Here is a 21,261-nt window from a genome sequence, read left to right as displayed (position 1 = left end):
CTCTACCTGTCTGTCCGCCTGTCTCTCTCTACCTGCCTGCTTGTCTACCTGTCTGCCTGTCTACCTGCCTGTCTGTTTCTCTGCCTGTCTCTCTGTCTGCCCCTCTGTCTCTCCACCTGCCTGTCTGTCTCTTTCTCTACCTGCCTTCCTGTCTCCCTACCTTCCTGCCTGCCTGTCTGTCTGACTCTCTACCTGCCTGTCTGTCTCTCTATAGTCAACGTGAAGCAGACGGTGCTGTTCCTGGTGGACTCCATAGTGTTCCAGTATAAAGACACTCTGAAACTTGCCGTTCCTTCTCTCATCTACACGCTGCAGAACAACCTGCAGTACATCGCCATCTCCAACCTGCCGGCCGCCACCTTCCAGGTCAGACCGGCCGCACGCCACGTTAGACGTACCAAATATATCAAGCACAGGTCTTACATACCACCAGCCTAGGGCTGCTCGATTATGGAAAAAAACATGATCACGATTATTTCGGTCAATATTGAAAAAGTCTCTTTTATATAGACCTTAGTGGTCCCCTAATACTGTATCTGAAGTCTCTTTTATATAGACCTTAGTGGTCCCCTAATACTGTATCTGAAGTCTCTTTTATATAGACCTTAGTGGTCTCCTAATACTGTATCTGAAGTCTCTTTTATATAGACCTTAGTGGTCCCCTAATACTGTATCTGAAGTCTCTTTTATATAGACCTTAGTGGTCCCCTAATACTGTATCTGAAGTCTCTTTTATATAGACCTTAGTGGTCCCCTAATACTGTATCTGAAGTCTCTTTTATATAGACCTTAGTGGTCCCCTAATTAGAGATGGCCCGATACCATTTTTTGCTTCCCGATACCGATTCCGATACCTGAACTTGCGTATCGGCCGATACCGAGTACCGATCCGATACCAGAGTGTCATATATTTCATTATGTTTTAACAGCTGTATACTACTATCTCTGTATGGATGTGATATTATTTCTATCTTTGTTGTCGGTCTGGCTCAGGTTAAATTCTTTGTGAAACATAAACAAACACAAACAATGAATACCGTACAACTGTCTTTATTCTCCAGTTTGACAGTCAGTTATAACGAAAAAAGAACATAAATAAACTACTTTAATGCAGATTTTCTTTAGGGCTTTATTACGTGGTATCGGATCGGTGCATAAACTCCAGTACTTCCCGATACCAGCGTTTTAGGCAGTATCGGAGCCCATACCGGTATCGGTATCGGAACATCTCTACCCCTAATACTGTATCTGAAGTCTCTTTTATATAGACCTTAGTGGTCCCCTAATACTGTATCTGAAGTCTCTTTTATATAGACCTTAGTGGTCCCCTAATACTGTATCTGAAGTCTCTTTTATATAGACCTTAGTGGTCCCCTAATACTGTATCTGAAGTCTCTTTTATATAGACCTTAGTGGTCCTCTAATACTGTATCTGAAGTCTCTTTTATATAGACCTTAGTGGTCCCTAATACTGTATCTGAAGTCTCTTTTATATAGACCTTAGTGGTCCTCTAATACTGTATCTGAAGTCTCTTTTATATAGACCTTAGTGGTCCCTAATACTGTATCTGTAGTCTCTTTTATATAGACCTTAGTGGTCCCTAATACTGTATCTGAAGTCTCTTTTATATAGACCTTAGTGGTCCTCTAATACTGTATCTGAAGTCTCTTTATATAGACCTTAGTGGTCCCCTAATACTGTATCTGAAGTCTCTTTTATATAGACCTTAGTGGTCCCCTAATACTGTATCTGGTGGAGGGTGGAGGTGTGGTCTTGACCAACTGCCACTTTGCTCGTTTGAAAGCCATGATGTCTCTCTCTCTCTCTCTCATGGGGGGGGGCAAATTCTCTGGGTGGGCAAAGCAGAGAAAGGGGAGGTAACCTTGCTCCTTATGACCTCATAAGGAGAAGATTCCTGATTGGTCCATCTGAGCTTTCATTTTCTCAAAGGCAGAGCAGGATACCCAGGGCTCTGTTTACACCTATCACCATTTCTAGCCACTGGGGGGGCCATAGGCAGGCTGGGGGAACTCATATTAATGTTAAAAAGAAACTCATGAAGTGACATTTTCATGCCGTGGGACCTTTAACAGAAAAAAAGAAAACATAATTTTCTAACAACAAATAAATGAAGGTTTGAGTGTGAACGCAAGTGTTTGGAGCGTCTCTCTGTGTGTGTGTGTGTGTCTCTCTCTCTCTCTAACTGTCTGTCTCTCTGTCTGTCTGCCTCTCTCTGTCTGTGTGTCTGTCTCTCTGTCTGTCTCTCTCTCTCTCTCTGCCCGTTAGGTGACGTACCAGCTGAAGATCCTGACCACGGCTCTGTTCAGCGTGCTGATGCTGAGGAAGTCTCTGTCCAGAGTTCAGTGGGTTTCTCTGGTGCTGCTGTTTGCCGGAGTCGCCATCGTACAGGTCGGTCCTCTCACTTAGCTTAAATCAGGGGCTGCACGATAGGGTTGGACAATGTCCCCTAAATTCGCAGTTGATGATATTTATAGTAAAACACACACTTTTTATTTTACTATATCTTATATGTCTTAACATAAATATTTTTTCTACTATTATGGTAAAAAAGTTAACATATAAACGATCAGACATAAAATAAAAAGGAAACTTATTGAATGAGAAGGTGTGTTTGGACACACCTTCTCATTCAATGCGTTTCCTTTTTATTTTCATGACTATTTACATTGTAGATTCTCACTGAAGGCATCAAAACTATGAATGAACACATATGGAATTATGTACTTAACAAAAAAGTGTGAAATAACTGAAAACATGTCTTATATTTTAGATTCTTCAAAGTAGCCACCCTTTGCTTTTTTATTAATAAGGGAAATAATTCCACTAATTAACCCTGACAAAGCACACCTGTGAAGGTAAAACCATTTCAGGTGACTACCTCATGAAGCTCATTGAGAGAACACCAAGGGTTTGCAGAGTTATCAAAAAAAGCAAAGGGTTGCTACTTTGAAGAATTTCACACTTTTTCGTTAAGTACATAATTCCATATGTGTTCATTCATAGTTTTGATGCCTTCAGTGAGAATCTACAATGTAAATAGTCATGAAAATAAAAAGGAAACTTATTGAATGAGAAGGTGTGTCCAAACTTTTGGCCTGTACTGTACATTTAATTGCCCTGTGTAAATACTGCCCTGCTGGTAGGGCCAGTATTTTAATTCTTGACCTACTTTCACTTAACTACGGCGCCATAAAGCCTAGACTCAATCAGATGTCCTGATCTGCGTAGCGACAGTACAGTGGGACGTTTGCCTTCAACAGAGCGACAGTAATAACCTAACGTACCATCATTACTGAGATTAAACTACATTCTCCGTTAGGTTTGCACTGAATAACGCTTTTAATAAACGGAAACATAAAACTTGCAGCGCACATGAACAGATGCGCAATATGAGCTCACACATAAAATAGCACCCTGGTGAATTAGCCTACTGTTGCTAACGTTCATACATAAATCCTGCATGACATCGTCCCGTACCTACAGGACATCAGACTGACTTATTGATGCACGCACAGAGTAGTGTCGACAAACTTAGTCCGATGAGGGGAGAAAGGAAAGTGTGGTAGCGTTCCACATTAATGCCTTTTCTCTCTCACCTCGAGACCACTGTGTCCAACGTTACTAGAAGGTAGAGCTAGCTACAGCTGAAAGGGAGAGAGAGTGAGAGACTGTATGACTAACAGCCAATCAGCAGTCTGCTCAAAGCGATGGTCTTTTTCATAAATAGGTTGCACATAAGGGGGAAAAAAAGTAGCTTCCACTTAAAGAGCCCTATTTTAACCGGGCGCCTGGTCCTAAAGGGTTGTTCTTAGTGTCTTCATTAATCAGAGGTGTGTTTTGTAACATGCAATCAACCAATCAGAGATCATCTCCCATTCCCTTTAAAAAGCCAGGCGCGTTTGGACCTTGGAGCATTGCTGTTATGATGGAGGATTTGCACCGTAATATTTTTATTTGTAATCTTCTGCATGTGTGTGTGCTGCTGTGCACGAGCCTAGGAGCATTTTACTAATGCTCTGTTAAAATAACAATGAAATGCTGCGTTATTGACTTTAGACCAGGTTATTGTTGGTCAATGGTGCCATCTCTTCCCGCTGCTTCGAGATGGCAATACTCCCAGAATGCACCTGAACACACCTCCCTGTAAGACCAGCACGCCCAGAATGCACCTGAACACACCTCCCTGTAAGACCAGCACGCCCAGAATGCACCTGAACACACCTCCCTGTAAGACCAGCACACCCAGAATGCACCTGAACACACCTCCCTGTAAGACCGCGGGCCACAGATGAGGTGCATTTGCTGTTTAAACGATGTGGGCGCTGGACGGGAAACTGACAACTGGGTCGGTCTTAAACTAGCAGAGACACTTGAGCCGGGCTTTGCGCTGCGTGTAAGATAAGACTATTCAGTATTATTATAAATGATGTGCTTTTGTTCCGATTCAGTTCATTCACGATAGTGGGCGCCGCTTGCAATTTTCTTTTCCCTCTTTAACAGAAACAAAAGTGGAGTAAAACACTTTCTAGAGACAATATTTCGGGAGACCTTTCTAAAAAAACAGCTTTTTTTGTATCACATGTCAGTCTGACGTTTATTTCTTCTGTAAAGAAGAACAGAACATGGATTTACTGCACTTTGTTTCTGCTTTGCTGGAAACAGATATGATGGAGTCGACCTGGAACAACGGCGTCTGCTTCACACTGACTGCAGAGAGACAGACAGAGAGGGAGACAGGCAGAGAGAGACAGAGAGGGAGACAGAGCGAGAGAGATACAGGCAGAGAGAGAGAGCGAGAGAGATACAGGCAGAGAGAGAGAGCGAGAGAGATACAGGCAGAGAGAGAGAGAGAGAGAGAGAGAGAGAGAGCGAGAGAGAGACAGGCAGAGAGAGAGCGAGAGAGAGACAGGCAGAGAGAGAGAGAGATACAGGCAGAGAGAGAGAGATAAAGAGAGAGAGAATATTTAGGTCAATCACTGGTAAAACAAATTTTAAAAAAAACACACCAGATACAAACTATTTGAGTGTTTCTTCCCCCAGCGCTACCGATGAATGAAGTGCTCCCTCTCTCTCCCCCTCTCCTCTCTCTCTCTCTCTCTCTCTCTCTCTCTCTCTCTCTGTCTGTCTGTCTGCCTGTCTCCCTCTCTCTCTCTCTCTCTGTCTCTCTCTCTCTGTCTCTCCCTCCCTGCCTCCCTCCCTCAGGTGGAGCAGGAGGGGAAGAAGGAGGCCTCGGTGTCGGGCTCCTCCAACCAGAACTACACCGTGGGCCTGGTTGCCGTGGTGATCAGCTGCCTGTCGTCGGGCTTCGCCGGCGTGTACTTCGAGAAGATCCTGAAGGGCAGCTCGGCGTCCGTCTGGGTGAGGAACGTGCAGCTCGGCGTGTTCGGCACCGCGCTCGGCATGCTGGGACTGTGGTGGAACGACGGCGCGGCCATCGCCGAGCGCGGCTTCCTGTTCGGCTACACGGGCGCGGTGTGGTGCGTGATCTTTAACCAGGCGTTCGGCGGGCTGCTGGTCGCCGTGGTGGTGAAGTACGCCGACAACATCCTGAAGGGCTTCGCCACCTCCTTCTCCATCATCGTCTCCACGGTGACGTCCGTGTACCTGTTCGGCTTCCACGTGGACCTGCTGTTCACCGCCGGCGCCGGGCTGGTCATCGGCGCCGTCTACATGTACAGCCTGCCCAAAACCACCGGCGGCGGCGCCGCGGCGGCACTGAACGCCAAGGCCGGCGGCGTGGCGGCTTCCTTGGCGTCTTTGCGGAAGGACGTCGGCACCGAGATGGAAGCCTTCCTGCCAAAGTCAGTGCTGGTGAAGTGACTCCATCTCTCTCTGTCTGTCTGTCTGCCTGTCTCTCTCTCTCGGTCTGTCTGCCTTCCTGTCTCTCTCTCTCTCTCTCTCTGTCTGCCTGTCTCTCTCTCTCGGTCTGTCTGCCTTCCTGTCTCTCTCTCTCTCTCTCTCTCTGTCGGCCTGCCTGTCTCTCTCTCTCTCAGTCTGTCTGCCTTCCTGTCTCTCTCTCTCTCTGTCTGTCTGTCTGCCTGCCTGCCTGTCTCTCTCTCTCTCTCTCTGTCTGCCTGCCTGTCTCTCTCTCTCTCTGTCTGCCTGCCTATCTGTCTCTCTCTCTGTTTGTCTGTCTGCCTGCCTGTCTGTCTCTCTGTCTGTCTGTCTGCCTGCCTGTCTCTCTCTCTGTCTGCCTGCCTGCCTGCCTGTCTCTCTCTCTCTCTCTGTCTGTCTGCCTGCCTGTGTGTCTCTCTCTCTCTCTCTCTCTGTCTGCCTGCCTGCCTGTCTCTCTCTCTCTGTCTGCCTGCCTGCCTGTCTTTCTCTCTCTCTCTGTCTGTCTGTCTGTCTCTCTCTCTCTGTCTGCCTCTCTCTGTCTGTCTGTCTGTCTGTCTCTCTGTCTCTCTCTCTCTCTGTCTGCCTGTCTCTCTGTCTCTCTCTCTGTCTGTCTCTCTCTCTGTCTGTCTCTCTCTCTCTCTCTCTCTCTCTCAGACACACACCTGCTTTATTTAAAATCACCAGTAAATGTAAAGGTTGTGGTTTTCCTCTATAGCTGTACTTTATGATCCGTCTCTGTGTGACTACAGGGATGCTAACAGCTAGCTTAGCAGAAGGCTGCCGAGGCTGTTGGTATCCCCGCTGAGTTTTTATATACATTTGTTAGTAACATTAACATTGTAGCAATGACAACGAGCTAGTTTCTAGCAATACAAGGCTATTTGAACTAAAGTAAACACAACTTTTCAAGTGGCAAAGTGTGTGACTGGAGTAGAAAGCTTACCGAACAGTTTTTGATTGGCCAGATGGAAACCTATCAACGCCAACAACAAATTATTATTATTATTATTATTATTATTAACGTGAACGCTGTCGGCGTCATGTTGTGGTGACACAATCCCAAAGTCCCAGAAAACGCTGCCTGATTTAAATGCGCCCAACATCAGGAAAAAGCATCGGGAAAAACTGTCCAACATTTCGGAATAAAATAAATATGTTAATGTGTTAAAAGGACTCGATGCCCGATGCTAGTGGAAACCCAGCGTCTCTCTCCGTCTCTCTCCGTCTCCTGACGCTCACTTCCTGTCTGCTCTCAGCGGGGTCAGAGGTCACACAACTAAAGAATCTAGGGCTGGGCAATATATCGATATTATATCGATATCGTGATATGAGACTAGATATCGTCTTAGATTTTGGATGTCCTAATATCGTGATCCGACATAAGTAGGGCTGTCAAAATTGCTCAAAAATGACGTTCGAATATTCCCTCTAAAATAACAACGAATATTCGAACTATTCGAACATCTGGTTGCGCATACATCCAAGGAGGCAAATTTTTTTCAGCGGCGCGCGACAAAGCGTAAACAGGAAGCCTGAATGAGTTCGCCGACTACGTGATGCCAGGACTCTCAGAGCGACTGCAGGTCTCTCCGGTAAACTCACCGGGTTAAGAGGAGCTCTGTTATGGTGAATGAAAGGCTCGATCCGACAAAGTAGCTCACTGATTCACATCGAAGCATTGACGGCAACGCTGCTGCCAGTTCTGCCGTTGTTTACCTTTTTCTTCTTCTTCTAGTCCGTAGAAAGAGCAGCGTCGGTAGCCTTTTGCTCATCAGCGCCACCTCTGTTCAGGAGAAGACTGCAGCTAGTGTCGCCACCACCAGCGCAGGTAGAAATAGTCACGGAGATCTCATGATTCAGGCGCGTTAGCAACGCAGACAGCCAGACAGCCTCTGCTACCGCGATTGTTTTTTTTCCACTTTATTTTTATTTTTTATTTTTTTTATTCGAATATTAATTTTCACCTTCGAAATTCGTTTTTTTTAAAACTAATCGAATATATATTCGAATTTAGAATATTCGTTGACAGCCCTAGACATAAGTGTCTTGTCCTGGTTTTAAAGGCTGCATTACAGTAGAGTGATGTCATTTTCTGAACTTACCAGACTGTTGTAACTGTTCTATTATTCACCTTTACCCACTTAGTCATTATATCCACATTACTGATGATTATTTATCTATCTCATTGTGTAAATATGTCACAATATCGGTATATTTGACTTTCCCCTATTTCGCCCAGCCCTACAAGAATCCCTGAGGTTCAGCTGCTCCCTCCTGACTCATCTTCTCCAAACACCCTCCTCCCTTTTCTCTCACTTTCTCCAAACCTCCTGAACTTCTTCTGAACCCATGCAGACTCTTCCCTCCCTCCCTTCTTCCCACCCTCCCTCCTTAGTCTGACTGTTCAGTCCGAACAACGTGGCGGCTTCCACGGAGGAGATGAGCGTAGCTATCGCAGCGAGTTTTATCAGAATTAGAAAGTATTCCTTCATTGGAAGAAGAGCAAAAAAAAGCTCTACAGGCTTTTCTCGGAGGAAAAGATGTTTCTGCTCTTCTCCCGACTGGTTTCGGCAAGAGTTTGATCTGATTGGTTGATTTGGCCCGTCTATCACCAACTATAGGTGGTGATAGATGGTTTATCCAATCAGCTAACCAGGATTTTCTCCCCTTCCCAAAAGTTCTCCAACGGAAAGTTCCCAGATGGATATGCCGAGCAGATGCAAAGCGATCCATCTGGTGGAGTCAGGTTAACAGTTTTATATTATTCGTGCACAACTCGTATTCTTTCAGATGTTTCAGACCAGATGTTGTAACAGCGGCCATGTTGTGTGTAGTTTAGGGTCCTCGCCACCACCGGACCAATCAGCATTGAACAGATTGAACATGTAGCTGGACTTGAATCAAAAAGGAAAACAAAATATTCAGCCGAATCAGAAGCTGAATCCTGGATTCGGTGCATCCCTGATAATAATTCAAATTTAGCACATCTATACAAAATCAACGATTACCATCAACAGTCATGCGCTTTAAAGGTAACTACGGTTAAAGGCGAGTAACCCTTTAGGACCATTAGATAATGTAGAAATTAATTGCAGTTAAACAAAGAAAACAGCAATAACATTAAAAGAAATTTGACAATTATGTAATAAGAGTGACAGGCTTTGTCAAGGCGCTGTTTTTAGCACTGGTACGATAACCAACCCTAACTCCCTCCCTCCCACCGCTGGGCCCTCACCTCCCTCTCTACAGTCTCCTAATAGAGACAGTCCTTCCAGAAAAATGTGGAGTTTTCTTGTGATTGTTGCGGGGGCAAAAATCCTTGATTATGCGGCACGTTTTCTTAAAAAAATGCAATGGAATATGCTATATGTGATATTTATGCAATTTCATGCGATGAAATTGCGGGAACTTGCAAAAACTGCAGTTTGATGAAAAAGAGGAAAAAATGTGATTTTTTTTTTTTTTTTTTTTTTTTTATTTTTTCCCAACATCCTGATTTTTGATGATGTCCACATCACGTAATTACGTCACTTCGTAACGTTCCCATGGCAACAGGGGAAAATGGCTGCTCTTGTGTGAAGTAAACGCAACATTTTTCAACTTTCTGCTGAGATATATTACGGGACTTTTTGAGCAATGAAAATGCGGGGATTATGAAATCATGCAAGCCCCGCATATTTTGCGCTGAAATCTGCAATTTATGCGGCATATTTGAAAAAATGCGATATGATTCAACAGCTGTATAATACCATCTCTGTATGGATGTGATATGATGTATAACAGCTGTATACTACTATCTCTGTATGGATGTGATATGATGTATAACAGCTGTATACTACTATCCCTGTATGGATGTGATATGATGTATAACAGCTGTATACTACTATCTCTGTATGGATGTGATATGATGTATAACAGCTGTATACTACTATCCCTGTATGGATGTGATATGATGTATAACAGCTGTATACTACTACAGTATCTCTGTATGGTGATATGATGTATAACAGCTGTATACTACTATCCCTGTATAGATGTGATATGATGTATAACAGCTGTATACTACTATCTCTGTATGGATGTGATATGATGTATAACAGCTGTATACTACTATCCCTGTATGGATGTGATATGATGTATAACAGCTGTATACTACTATCTCTGTATGGATGTGATATGATTTCTATCTTTGTTGTGGGTGTGGCTCAGGTTAAACTCTTTGTGAAACATGATCAATGAATGCCCCAGAACAGGCAGGTGTGGTGGTTGAAGGAGCAGGGGAGGTGGTCAGGTTGTTGTAAATGGTGTCATAGGCGAAGATTTGTTTTTCGTCCGTGGGCGCACACAGGCTCAAACCCTTTAATAAAAAAGTAGTCAAATTGTTTGCATTTCAGAACCTTAGGAAATGGACAGTGTCCGATGCAAACAAACGCGCCTATTAACTCGATAATTTAGCCATAAAGTAGTCAGGACAGAGCCACTTCTCACAAATACAGATAGGATTTGAGATGAGAAGTTTAACTGGCACGAAACTGCAATCAGCTTCGTGGGAAATTAAAAATCAATGACACCAACATAACCAATCACACTATGACAGACTCTCCACTTAGAACCAACTGCAATGTTTAATTGCACGGTATCGGCGCCTATGAATGGTGTTGATTTTTGGTTGAAAAAGTGGGAGAAAAGGTTTACATTTGTCCACTCTGAAGGTTGTAGATACTTTGTCAGGTCGGTTAAGAAGTTTGTTTATTGTAGAAAACCAGGGGAGCACGCGTAACAAAACGGAACATAGGAGGTAAACATCAGTAAATATTGAGAAGTGTGAGCTGCAAGGTCTGTGGTACATTCCCATTGCAAATATGTCATTAACGTTGAGTAAAAGGGCCAAAACTCGTCTACGTTGATTATAGCGCCCCCTGATGGGCAATCTTCGCCAAATTTGGTAGAGAGCCTCGGAGCGGCATGCCGTACTAGCATCACAAGTTTCGTGTGGATTGCTTTTACTGTGGCAGAGATATTGAAATTACAAATTTCCCATTGAAATGCATTGAGTTATTGGCCAAAACAAATAAACGTTGCTTATAGCGCCCCCTTAAGGCCGATCTTCCCCGAATTTGGTACACAGCATTGTAGTGAGATGTTGAACGATGTTCTCAAGTTATTTGCTGATAACCTTTCATTTGGGCGAGATATGGTATTTGTGTGGTAGCTAGCTATGAAAATTTGTTTGGTCGTCAAATGCAAAAACTTTAACATAGCAAAATTCTTTGTACAACTTTTGGTCAGGGCCATCTGGAGATGCTAACTACCAGTACGTTATCTATCTACCCTGTAAATTTACAGTTACAGTTACACATTAGTGTAAGTGGTGAATCTAGAGTTGGGACACCTTGGGTCCCATAGGCCATGCCCACTTTGACCCCTCAGTACCCCATTCTAAGGTTGGCCTCAGGATTGGCCCGAGATGAAATGAAAGATTAAATTTGTGTAAATGGGATGAGCCGTAAATGAGATATAAAGTTTTTGTACTTGTAGCGCCCCCTATTGACCAATGCTCGTAAAACGCAGGAGGGACCTTCAGAGGGTCATGGCAAAGAAGACTCTAAAGTTTGGCATTGATAGCTTTCATTTTGGCCAAGATATGGCAAAGTTGGTGTTTTCATAGTTAGCTACACAAATTAGTTTGTGCGTTATATGCACAATTTTTATAATATACAAATTCCTTTTAGTCAGTCTGGAGATGCTACGGTCCAAGTTTTGTGCAGATCGGTAGCACGATCTAGGAGGAGTTCGAAAAAGTAGGTTTTTGATAAATCACGATTTTTCACGCTTAAAATTCTAGTCGGAAATGGGCGTGGCCTATATCACGTGATTCAGTTGAGTCCAGGGAACGCGTAGATGTATGTATTTTGAATGTCTGGTGTACGGTGTGGGAGTTATAGGGCCAAAGTTTTTTCTGCTATAGCGCCACCTAGTGGTGGAAGTGGGTACATTTTTGTGCCTGAGGTCTCCCCACACCACCATGTACGGTTTAGGCTGCAGTCGGAGTTTTAGACGGAAAAGAATAATGTAAAATTAGGGCTGTCAAAAGAACGCAGATTAATCCATTCCATACTGGCGTTTGACCCGGAGCCTTTCTAGCCACAATTCGAGTGTAAGATGAAGGAGGGAGACGAGGATGAGCTGCCTGGATCATTGATTGGAACATTTAGCTACTCGTTACTTCTTCCTGCCAACCCTGGCTACGGAAATCTGGTGCCCTGATGTGTCTGCTCTTCTCTCTGATGCTCTGAGACGGACGATACAGGCAACACAAACACCGCTGCACATGACGCTAGTTAACACTATACTCGACAGCAGCTAACGTTAGCCTACCGCTAGCTAGTAGCTGGATTAAACACTGTTAAAATGCTAACAGCTAACGCTAAACGGTGTAAAGTGTGACTGTGTTTTACTGTAGAGGATTCAACGCCGGTATGTAACAGTCTGCTAGCCTGACCAGCCAGCTGCCACTAGGCTGCGTCTAGATTTCTAGGCTAATAATCTGCAGCTGCCGTCGGAAAGACAACACAGACGGTGCCTTCAATGAAACTGGTAAACTACAGCCTCGTGGTGCATTTGAAGTTATTGTAAATGTCCTTCTACCATTTGGTGGATGTTTTTGTCGTTCAACAGCAATTTACTAGTGAAATAAGTTATTGTTATAGATTATTATCAAATCATTTAATTTTGACCATATGGCCTTAGCAATAAACAAGCCCTTCTTTAATGTCACCGACTGTTGTTTAGTACCCTTCTTTTTTCTTTTATTTTTTTTACTTTCTTAAAAAGTAATCGGTTCAGGCACCATTAATTATGTATGAGATTTAATTTCGATTAATTAATCACATTCGATTACATTTTTTTAATCGATTTGACCGCACTAATAAAAATAAACTTTTAGAAAAACAATAGGGTTCCACAGCTCCGCTGGAGATGGGAACTGCGTTGCGTGGTTCCCTTGCCCCCTTGGGCTTGGACCCCTAATAAACTACTTTAAGGAGAGGCAGAGGAGCGGAAATCTCCGGAAACTTTCCATGGACAGTTTAGCAGGGGAATTTTGGAAACATTCCAATTTGGAAACTTTCATGGGAATTAACTGTTTTTTTTTTTTTTAACATTGTTTTCCATGGGAAGTTTAGCTGGGGTATAGTGACATTTTTTTGGATTTACTATGGTTAGTGGGCTATACAATTAACACACATAGGTTAATAATAGCAATGGCTTATGTATTACCCCCCCAAACCAAAAAACCTCTTGTATTTTAAAAACTAAATGTTGGCCAGTATGTAGTGACCTATGCTGATTACTGCGTGCATGTCATTGATGAATATAGTGAGAACATTCACCTGAAGTTGTTAAACTAAATTAGGTTGTTTTAACCAAGACTATGCTGCAAGATAAATGTTTCTCAACTACATTTAAGTTCCTTGTTACAGACTAACAGTATTATAACAAGCAATATTGAAAATATCCAATTTATTCCCATTAATTCCCATGGAAAGTTTCCAACTTTGAAAATTCCCTGAATTTTGCAACTCTACTCAAAACACAAACACCTCCTCGCCTCCGATATAACTGCCGATAATATCGGCGGTTGATATCTGCGTTTATAACGGCCGATATTTGGCATTTTCCAAACTATCTGTATCTGCATTTATAATGGCCGATAAATTAATATTTTAAAAAATCAACCATCTTCTGAGTGTTGGCTTTGCATAGTCCGTCCACCAGAGGGCGCTCTACAACACACACACACACACACACACACACACACACACACACACACACACACACACACACACACACACACACACACACACACACACACACACAGACAAACACACACAGACAAACACACACAAATGCACACACACACACAGCGCTCTACAACACACACACACACACACACACACACGGTGCTCTACAACACACACAAACACACACAGACACACACACACACAGTACTCTACAACACACACACACACACACACACACACACACACACGGTGCTCTACAACACACACACAGACAAACACACACAAATGCACACAAACGCACACACACAGCGCTCTACAACACACACACACACACGGTGCTCTACAACACACACACAAACACACACAGACACACACACACACAGTACTCTACAACACACACACAAACACACACAGACACACACACAGTACTCTACAACCTCCCTGTTGGATACACTCGTGTTTTAACCCTTTAAGTTTCATATCTTAAGTTTGCATTTTTATAAGTTTTATTCATCAGAACTTTAATATATTTTGATGTTCTATTGAGACAATAAAACAAACAAGGTTATTTTTTAAGCTGCATTATATTATTTTAGTGAGGACTCATGAAAAACTACAACTAACTAATGTTAGGGAAATCTGTTTTGTTACGCGTTTCTGTATTTAAATATCGGCCGATATATCGGAATATCAGATTTTTTTAATCTCCAAATATTTGCATTGATATTGGCCTTATAAATCCTTTACTGGTCGGGCTCTAGTCGACACATTAATGGCGTTTTTCCATTACATACCTGCTCGCCTCGCCTCTACACACCGTACATCCGTTTTCCGTTGCAGATTTTAGTACGGCCTCAGCATGGCTGGTTGTCATAGCGGCGCCGCGGTGAACTGCCGTGACCTAATGACACACACACACACACACAGAGAACGTGGAAGGTGTGTGTGTGTGTTGTTGTTGTTGCCAGAAGACACATTTAGTTTTTTAAAGAAGCTGGGATGCAGCAAAAAAAAAACACAGCTTGCTAAACTACTTAAAAATGGCAATTTTGTCGCTATAGCAACGATGATGCAGTGATTAGTGACGATTCTCTCCGCCCAATCACCAGTCTGCAGGTTTTCACGTCACCTTTTTAGTATCGCCTCAGCTCAGCTTGGAAACTCGACGGAGGTGGTACTAAATAAAGTACCTGTGAGCAGGTACCAGGGACTTCTTATCAGAACGGAAAACCCCAAAAAGGCGAGTAGAGTCGAGCAGGTACCATGTGATGGAAAAGCGCCATATGTGGAACCGAAAATAAGGAACCAAAATTTTGGGTCTGATTCCTACCGGTTGCGTAGGAACCGGTTCCATAGTGTAGAGCTGCGCTCGATTGAAGAACTTTTTAGTCGACTAACACTCCCTCAACTGTACCGGCTAATCGATGAGTTGATTTAATCGACAGATCTGTAAATCTGAGTTTCTCCGCTAAAGGTAGGGTTCCACACAGCGAAACACCTCGCGAATTTCGGCCAGCGAGAGTTTGCCTCGGGGGCATGGTCGCGAAAACAACACGCAAGACTGCGCGCAACATGTTTATAAATGTCCCGGGCTGTCAGAAGACAGGGCGGTAAAAATACACAGCAGCAAACCATCGGTAAAATGTTAGCTCATAAATGCTCTGGTAAACTGGCTATGTAGCCTAGCTGCCTCGCTATGTTTACAATGAAATGCAATGTCCGAACATGCTAGCGGGTGACCTGTCGGCTAGCTGAATCATTTTGAGTGTTTAAACTATCTCCAGTGGTCTATTTGGTGGTGTGTGTTTGCCCTGTTTAAGTTTGTGACATTTAAGCAACAATCCGTGTTGCTAAAAGCGTCAATGTTCGCCAACAAAACATGTAATCAAACAAATGCACAAGTAGCCTGGCTAGCTAGCTAGCTACCTGGCTAGGCTACAATGAAATCCAATGTCCGAACATGCTAGCGATTAGCCTGTCGGCTAGCTGAAAAGTTTGAGTGTTTAAACTAACATATTCAGTGATCTATTTAGTGGTGTGTATGTGCCCTAACTAAGTTTGTGTGTCATATAAAACACAATTTGTGTTGATAGAAGTACCGATGTTCGTGTAGAAACATTTTAATCACATCAAAATGTTCATGATACTGATACTTTTTTTGTAACTCCCGCCTCCAACACAAACACACGGACCTGATTGGTTCTCGAGTGGTCCTCATTTGAATAAAGTTAAACTTTCGTCAACTTTATTTCGCTCCCCTCGGCGATTCGCGCTCATCTCGCCCAGTCAGGGCGAATTTCGTCTCCATTCAACCTCAATGAGAGCGAAGCGAAATTTCGCTGTGTGGAAACCCACCGTTAAGAGTCATGCTAAAAGCACCACTTTAATTCTTGTGTTTACCAGAGATGTGCTCGTACGTTTCTTGGAAATTAAGTCATTCAGCATGAAGAAAAGCATCAGACATGACTAATGGACTACAGAGATCAAGTTGACTAAGACCAAAACGACCGATTAGTCGACTAATCCACTAAGAGGGAGCAGCCCTAGACACCATGCTTCAATTGTGTCGGACATATGGATCTGTACCGTAATATCCTGCATTCAGATACACTTTTATGCACCAATGTATGGTGGGAATACCTTTATTTATCCTATGAAGAAAAAGGTCACGGGGGACGGGACGACAACACGAGAGTTAACTAAGTTAATTTGTTAACTGCGAATATTAACTGTTCTTTTTTTCTAGATTAAGAAGTGAAAATGATGACTAGAGATGCACCGATTACAACTTTCTAGGCCGATACCGATTTTAGCTAGCATACCGGTTGCGTAGGAACGTAGGTTTTCGGTACCCAGCCCTAGTTTGAACTCTTTTAGCTCTTTCCCTCTCTGGACACTAACCTCTGCTTTCCCTTCCTTCCCTCAGAGCGAAGGAAGGCGTAGCGTCTCTCCCGCTCGCCGTCCGCATGCCAGACTAACCGCTCAAAGCCCAACGGGACGAGGAGGAGGAGGGAGGAAGGAGGAAGGAGGAAGGAGGAAGGAGGGAGGAGGAGGAGGAGGAGGAGGAGGAGGAGGAGGAGGAGGAGGAGGAGGAGGAGGAGGAGGAGCTGCAGCGTCTCAGAAACCCTGACCCGTCTGTCGGTCCGTTTCCTGTCTCGCCCTCTCTGCCTTAAAACTCTTCACTTTACTAACTGACTGAAACGAGGAGAAGCCCAGCGTTGAGAATATGTCTGTCTGTTGTGGGGCTTTCCCGCCGTCTGATTGGATGATTTCACCGTGCAGCCCGGGCCACGCCAGTCGAGGCCGATAATGTTTTTCCTCGCGGCAGGTTTTTGTGAGGAATGAAACGAGTGATTGTTATTCCAATTATCCAATCGGGGTTCAAAGTTAAGGTTGGTTTAATTTCTCGTTCGGTCGGGCCAACGAGAGACGATTCTTCTTGTCTGAAGTCAGTTTTTATGCGACTGGCTATCTACGCAAATAGTTTCTTTTCCAACTAAACACGTGGGAAGAAATGTGTGCGGAAAAGAAAAAGTAGTGTTGAGAAAATGGCCTGACAAAAAGCACCAAAACCGAAAAAAAATTAAAAATAAATAATTGTCCAAAAATTCCAGACTGATCTTCATGAAGTGGCGTATGTATGACACGCCACTTCGTATGCCATTTTCCCCGACAAAAAAAAAAAACCTTCGGGGAAATTGGCAAATGTATGCGTGTAGGTTTATGCGAAGTCATGATGTCACGTTGAAAAAATTCGGAAAAAGGATAAAAAAAAAAAAAAAGCGCAGAAAAAATGTAGCGTCTAATGACGGAAACGACGTAAAAAAAAATTTGATCAAAAGTATTTAAAGAAAGCGCCAAATGTCGAGAAAAAAAATTATTCCACACTGATCTCGTGAAGTGGCGTATGTATGACACAGCACTTCGTACGCCATTATTGGCATGTTATCAAGACGCATAATCGCTTTTTAGCGTGTTTATCAGCGGCATTCAGCCGCCATTGACCAACATTATGTGTGAATTTTTTCGCCATAGCGAGTAGTATGAATCTACGGGGGTAGATTGGGGGGGGCTGATGGGTAAAACACACAACTTCCACCCAGGAGAGCTGGGATTGTGTCCCGCGTTGGGCGATTTTTCAAGAGTTTATTTTTTGTGACGTTGTTCTCACGATAAATGCGCAACGTGGTGGGTGCGTTTACGTCCGCTGTATACAGCGTTGACTTACACGCTGAAAATGCGTGATAACATGCCATTTGGTTTTAGGAAAGTGGGCGTGTATGTTTACGCAAAGTCGTGATGTCACGTTGAAAGATTTGGAAAAAGCATCGAAAAAAAGCGCCATATAAATAAAAAAATATCCCAAAAAAATCCCCGACCAAAAAAATAAAAAAACGGCTAAAAACTTAGAAAAAAATTAAATAAAAAGTCAAGTGTCGAAAAAGAAAACCGGGAAAAAAAAGCATTTAAAGAAAGCGCCAAAATAAGTAAAAAAATTATGTAAAAAAAAAAAAAAAAAGTCCAACCTTCTTGTTGAACCCTCTTCTTTTATCTCTTAATCATGTTTCGATGAAACTGTTTATAAAGTGTCACAAAATAGTGCCGACTATCTCAGAGGCCAACGTGATGTCTTCAAGTGTCTGGAAAAACAGTGAACAAGAAATAAAATCAGAGAGAATCTGACGCAGAGAGCCGATAAATCACGAATCACTTGATGATAAATCACTTCTCTAATAATCTCCGTTATCTACACGTAGTTTCTTCTTCATTTAAAGGACCACGCCGACTTATTGGGACTTTGTCTTATTCTCCGTATCCCCCAGAGTGAGAGAAGTCCATACAGACCCTTCTCATCTCAGTGCGTGTTGTAACTGTCTGATGCACCCAGCGCTAGCCTAGCTTAGCACAGATCCTGGAGGTAACCTTCTCCATCTAGCCTAGCTTACCACAGATCCTGGAGGTAACCTTCTCCATCTAGCCTAGCTTAGCACAGATCCTGGAGGTAACCTTCTCCATCTAGCCTAGCTTAGCACAGATCCTGGAGGTAACCTTCTCCATCTAGCCTAGCTTAGCACAGATCCTGGAGGTAACCGGCTCCATCTAGCCTAGCTTAGCACAGATCCTGGAGGTAACCGGCTCCATCTAGCCTAGCTTAGCACAGATCCTGGAGGTAACCTTCTCCATCTAGCCTAGCTTAGCACAGATCCTGGAGGTAACCTTCTCCATCTAGCCTAGCTTAGCACAGATCCTGGAGGTAACCGGCTCCATCTAGCCTAGCTTAGCACAGATCCTGGAGGCAACCGGCTCCCTCTAGCCTAGCTTAGCACAGATCCTGGAGGCAACCGGCTCCATCTAGCCTAGCTTAGCACAGATCCTGGAGGCAACCGGCTCCATCTAGCCTAGCTTAGCTGAATAATAAAGCTAAGGTCCCAATATGTCTGCGTGCTCCTCTTTGAAGTAGAACGCAAAAAAGTGGCTTCAAAAAACACTGTTGAAAGGGGGAACATTATTGAAAGGAGCTCGAGAACCAGTGATCTAGGTCTAGATCAGGGGGGTCAAACTCATTTTCCCAGAGGGCCACACTGGAAAAAAGATAACCACACCAAGGCCAGACATGGAGAGTTTATTAATGTGCTTTTGTTACCTCAAGACACTTTTTTTTAAAAACATTTTGGTAGCTTTTTTCCTCATTTTTGTTCCGACTTTTGTGGCTTTCTCAGACTTTTGTCACCTTTTGGTAAAGTTGTTGCTTTTTCCGACATTTTTGTTGACATGAAGCCCTACAAAAGTCATCAAGAGAGTTCCTTAGCCGTCAGAGAATTAAGCTAATCGAGCAAAAACAATGATTACATTTTTTTTAAACAACAACCTGAATATGAAAACTCTCCCTGCTTCTTCTGGGGGGAATTTCTGAGTCTCAGTCGGCAAATCTTGACAAGTTATGCTTTGAATGTTGGGTAATTGCAGTTTAAAAAACAGTGTCCTGTGTTTTTGGTTTGGCGCACAACTAGGCGGGCCAAGATGTATTGTGAACCCAAATTGATATATACGGGCCGCATCTAACACTGCAAGGGGCCTTGAGTTTCACACATGTGGTCAAGATGGCGTTTGAAGTCGAGCTGCTCGGTGAAAACACGCGACGGGGTCTGGCTTCTGCTTCCTGAGACGTTTGTGTCCGGTGCCTTTTTTCTTCTCGTCTGTACAGAAGCCATAGGATTGTGTCGGTGTAACGTTAGCCGAGCGCACGCAGAGCAACGGGGGTGGGGGGGGCTACAAACTGCAGCTTCACGCGGAAAAAGCCTCGGGACAAACCGATCGGGGTTCTACGTTTTTAAGGGTTTTCACTGAAAAAACAGTTCTAGTTGCCCTGATTACATTTTTACTGGCCCATTATACAATTAACATTACAATACATTTTTTTTTTTTTTATGTCAAAAACATCGACAAACCTCTCTGCCAACAAGCCTAAAAATAAAAAAGCCACACCACGATGTGTAGTTAAATGTTTGGGGAGGTGACGTCATGCTACACAGCGTAGACGCTGTGGGGGGGTCTGCAGGGGGGGTCCATAAAAGGTTTAGGTTCTGGTTTTCACTAGGACTGCTCGTTTATGGAAAAAAACATAATCACGATTTATTTCGGTCGATATTGAAATCACGATGATTCAACACGATTACTCGTTGACTTGTGGAAAGATGTTGCGATTATTGAACTTCAAAAAACTGTGGAAAAAGTTAAATAAATTAACCGTTAAAATAACACACACAACTGTGAAATTTACCGTAATACTTTTCCTATTTAAACTTTATTTTTTCATTCAGAACACACGAGAGAAAATAGAGAGTTTACTTTGCGAAACGTAATGAGCTGAATAATAGTTTTTCTCGATTATTCTGTTTTTGTGATCGTTGGGGAGCCGAAATCATAATCACGATTTAGATTTCGATTAATTGCTCAGCCCTTGTTTTTGCACTTGTCGGGTGGGGCCGGTGAAGACCAGTTCTAGTCGCCCCAGAGTCGGTTCTTACTGGACCCTGAACAAGTCGTTTTGTTCCCGCCCAAAAAACACTCAATCATTCGTATTTACTTCCAAAGTACAAAAATACAACTTATGAATGAATACTTTCATCATCGTCTGAATCAAAGGTGGTTTTTCTGAGAAGATAAAAATGTTATTTTATATTTTCATTTTTGTAAAAAAAAAATAATGAAAAAAGTTTCTTTTTGGGAAACTCCAAATATATATATATATATATATATATATATATATATATATATATATATATATATATATATATATATATATATATATATAAAATATATATATATATATATAAAAAAATGATTTGTTTTAATTTAAAGTGGGAATGAAAGGTTGATGTGCTGGTTGCTTTATTTTGGTGGTGGTGAACAAACAGGAAGGAGTTTTGTGTCCTACTATGGCCACGCCAAGACCCGCCCCCTTCAACAGCATTCGCACGCTCCTATTGGCCAGGCGTCCCATGCTTACGCACGGTAACGTAACCCCGATGTGTTCAGGTCCTATCCCCCTGAACAATAGGCTATCCTAACCTTAACCACTCAAGGTCACATGCCTTGAAG

The 21,261-nt window shown here is 43.1% G+C and overlaps 1 protein-coding gene across 3 annotated transcripts in view; it reads left to right on the top strand.

Annotated features, from left to right (window-relative positions):
• slc35a2 (solute carrier family 35 member 2) overlaps window positions 1-16,674 on the top strand; it is a 32,360-nt gene extending 15,686 nt beyond the window's left edge. For 2 of the 3 annotated variants that reach the window (XM_028583149.1, XM_028583150.1), the window contains exons 3-6: window positions 215-366; window positions 2,288-2,410; window positions 5,225-5,823; window positions 16,586-16,674. In XM_028583149.1, coding sequence (XP_028438950.1) covers window positions 215-366; window positions 2,288-2,410; window positions 5,225-5,823; window positions 16,586-16,637 — 926 coding nt within the window. In that variant the 3' untranslated portion in view covers window positions 16,638-16,674. Of the gene's footprint in view, window positions 1-214; window positions 367-2,287; window positions 2,411-5,224; window positions 5,843-16,585 lie in introns of those variants that run through there. The other variant, XM_028583151.1, reaches the window with a different exon arrangement.
• The last annotated feature ends 4,587 nt before the right edge of the window (window positions 16,675-21,261 follow it).

The sequence above is a fragment of the Perca flavescens genome, chromosome 7 (genome assembly GCF_004354835.1).
Source record: "Perca flavescens isolate YP-PL-M2 chromosome 7, PFLA_1.0, whole genome shotgun sequence".
Lineage (NCBI taxonomy): Eukaryota > Metazoa > Chordata > Actinopteri > Perciformes > Percidae > Perca > Perca flavescens.
Note: the sequence above shows the minus strand (reverse complement) of the source record. Positions and strands in the feature narration are given on the sequence as shown.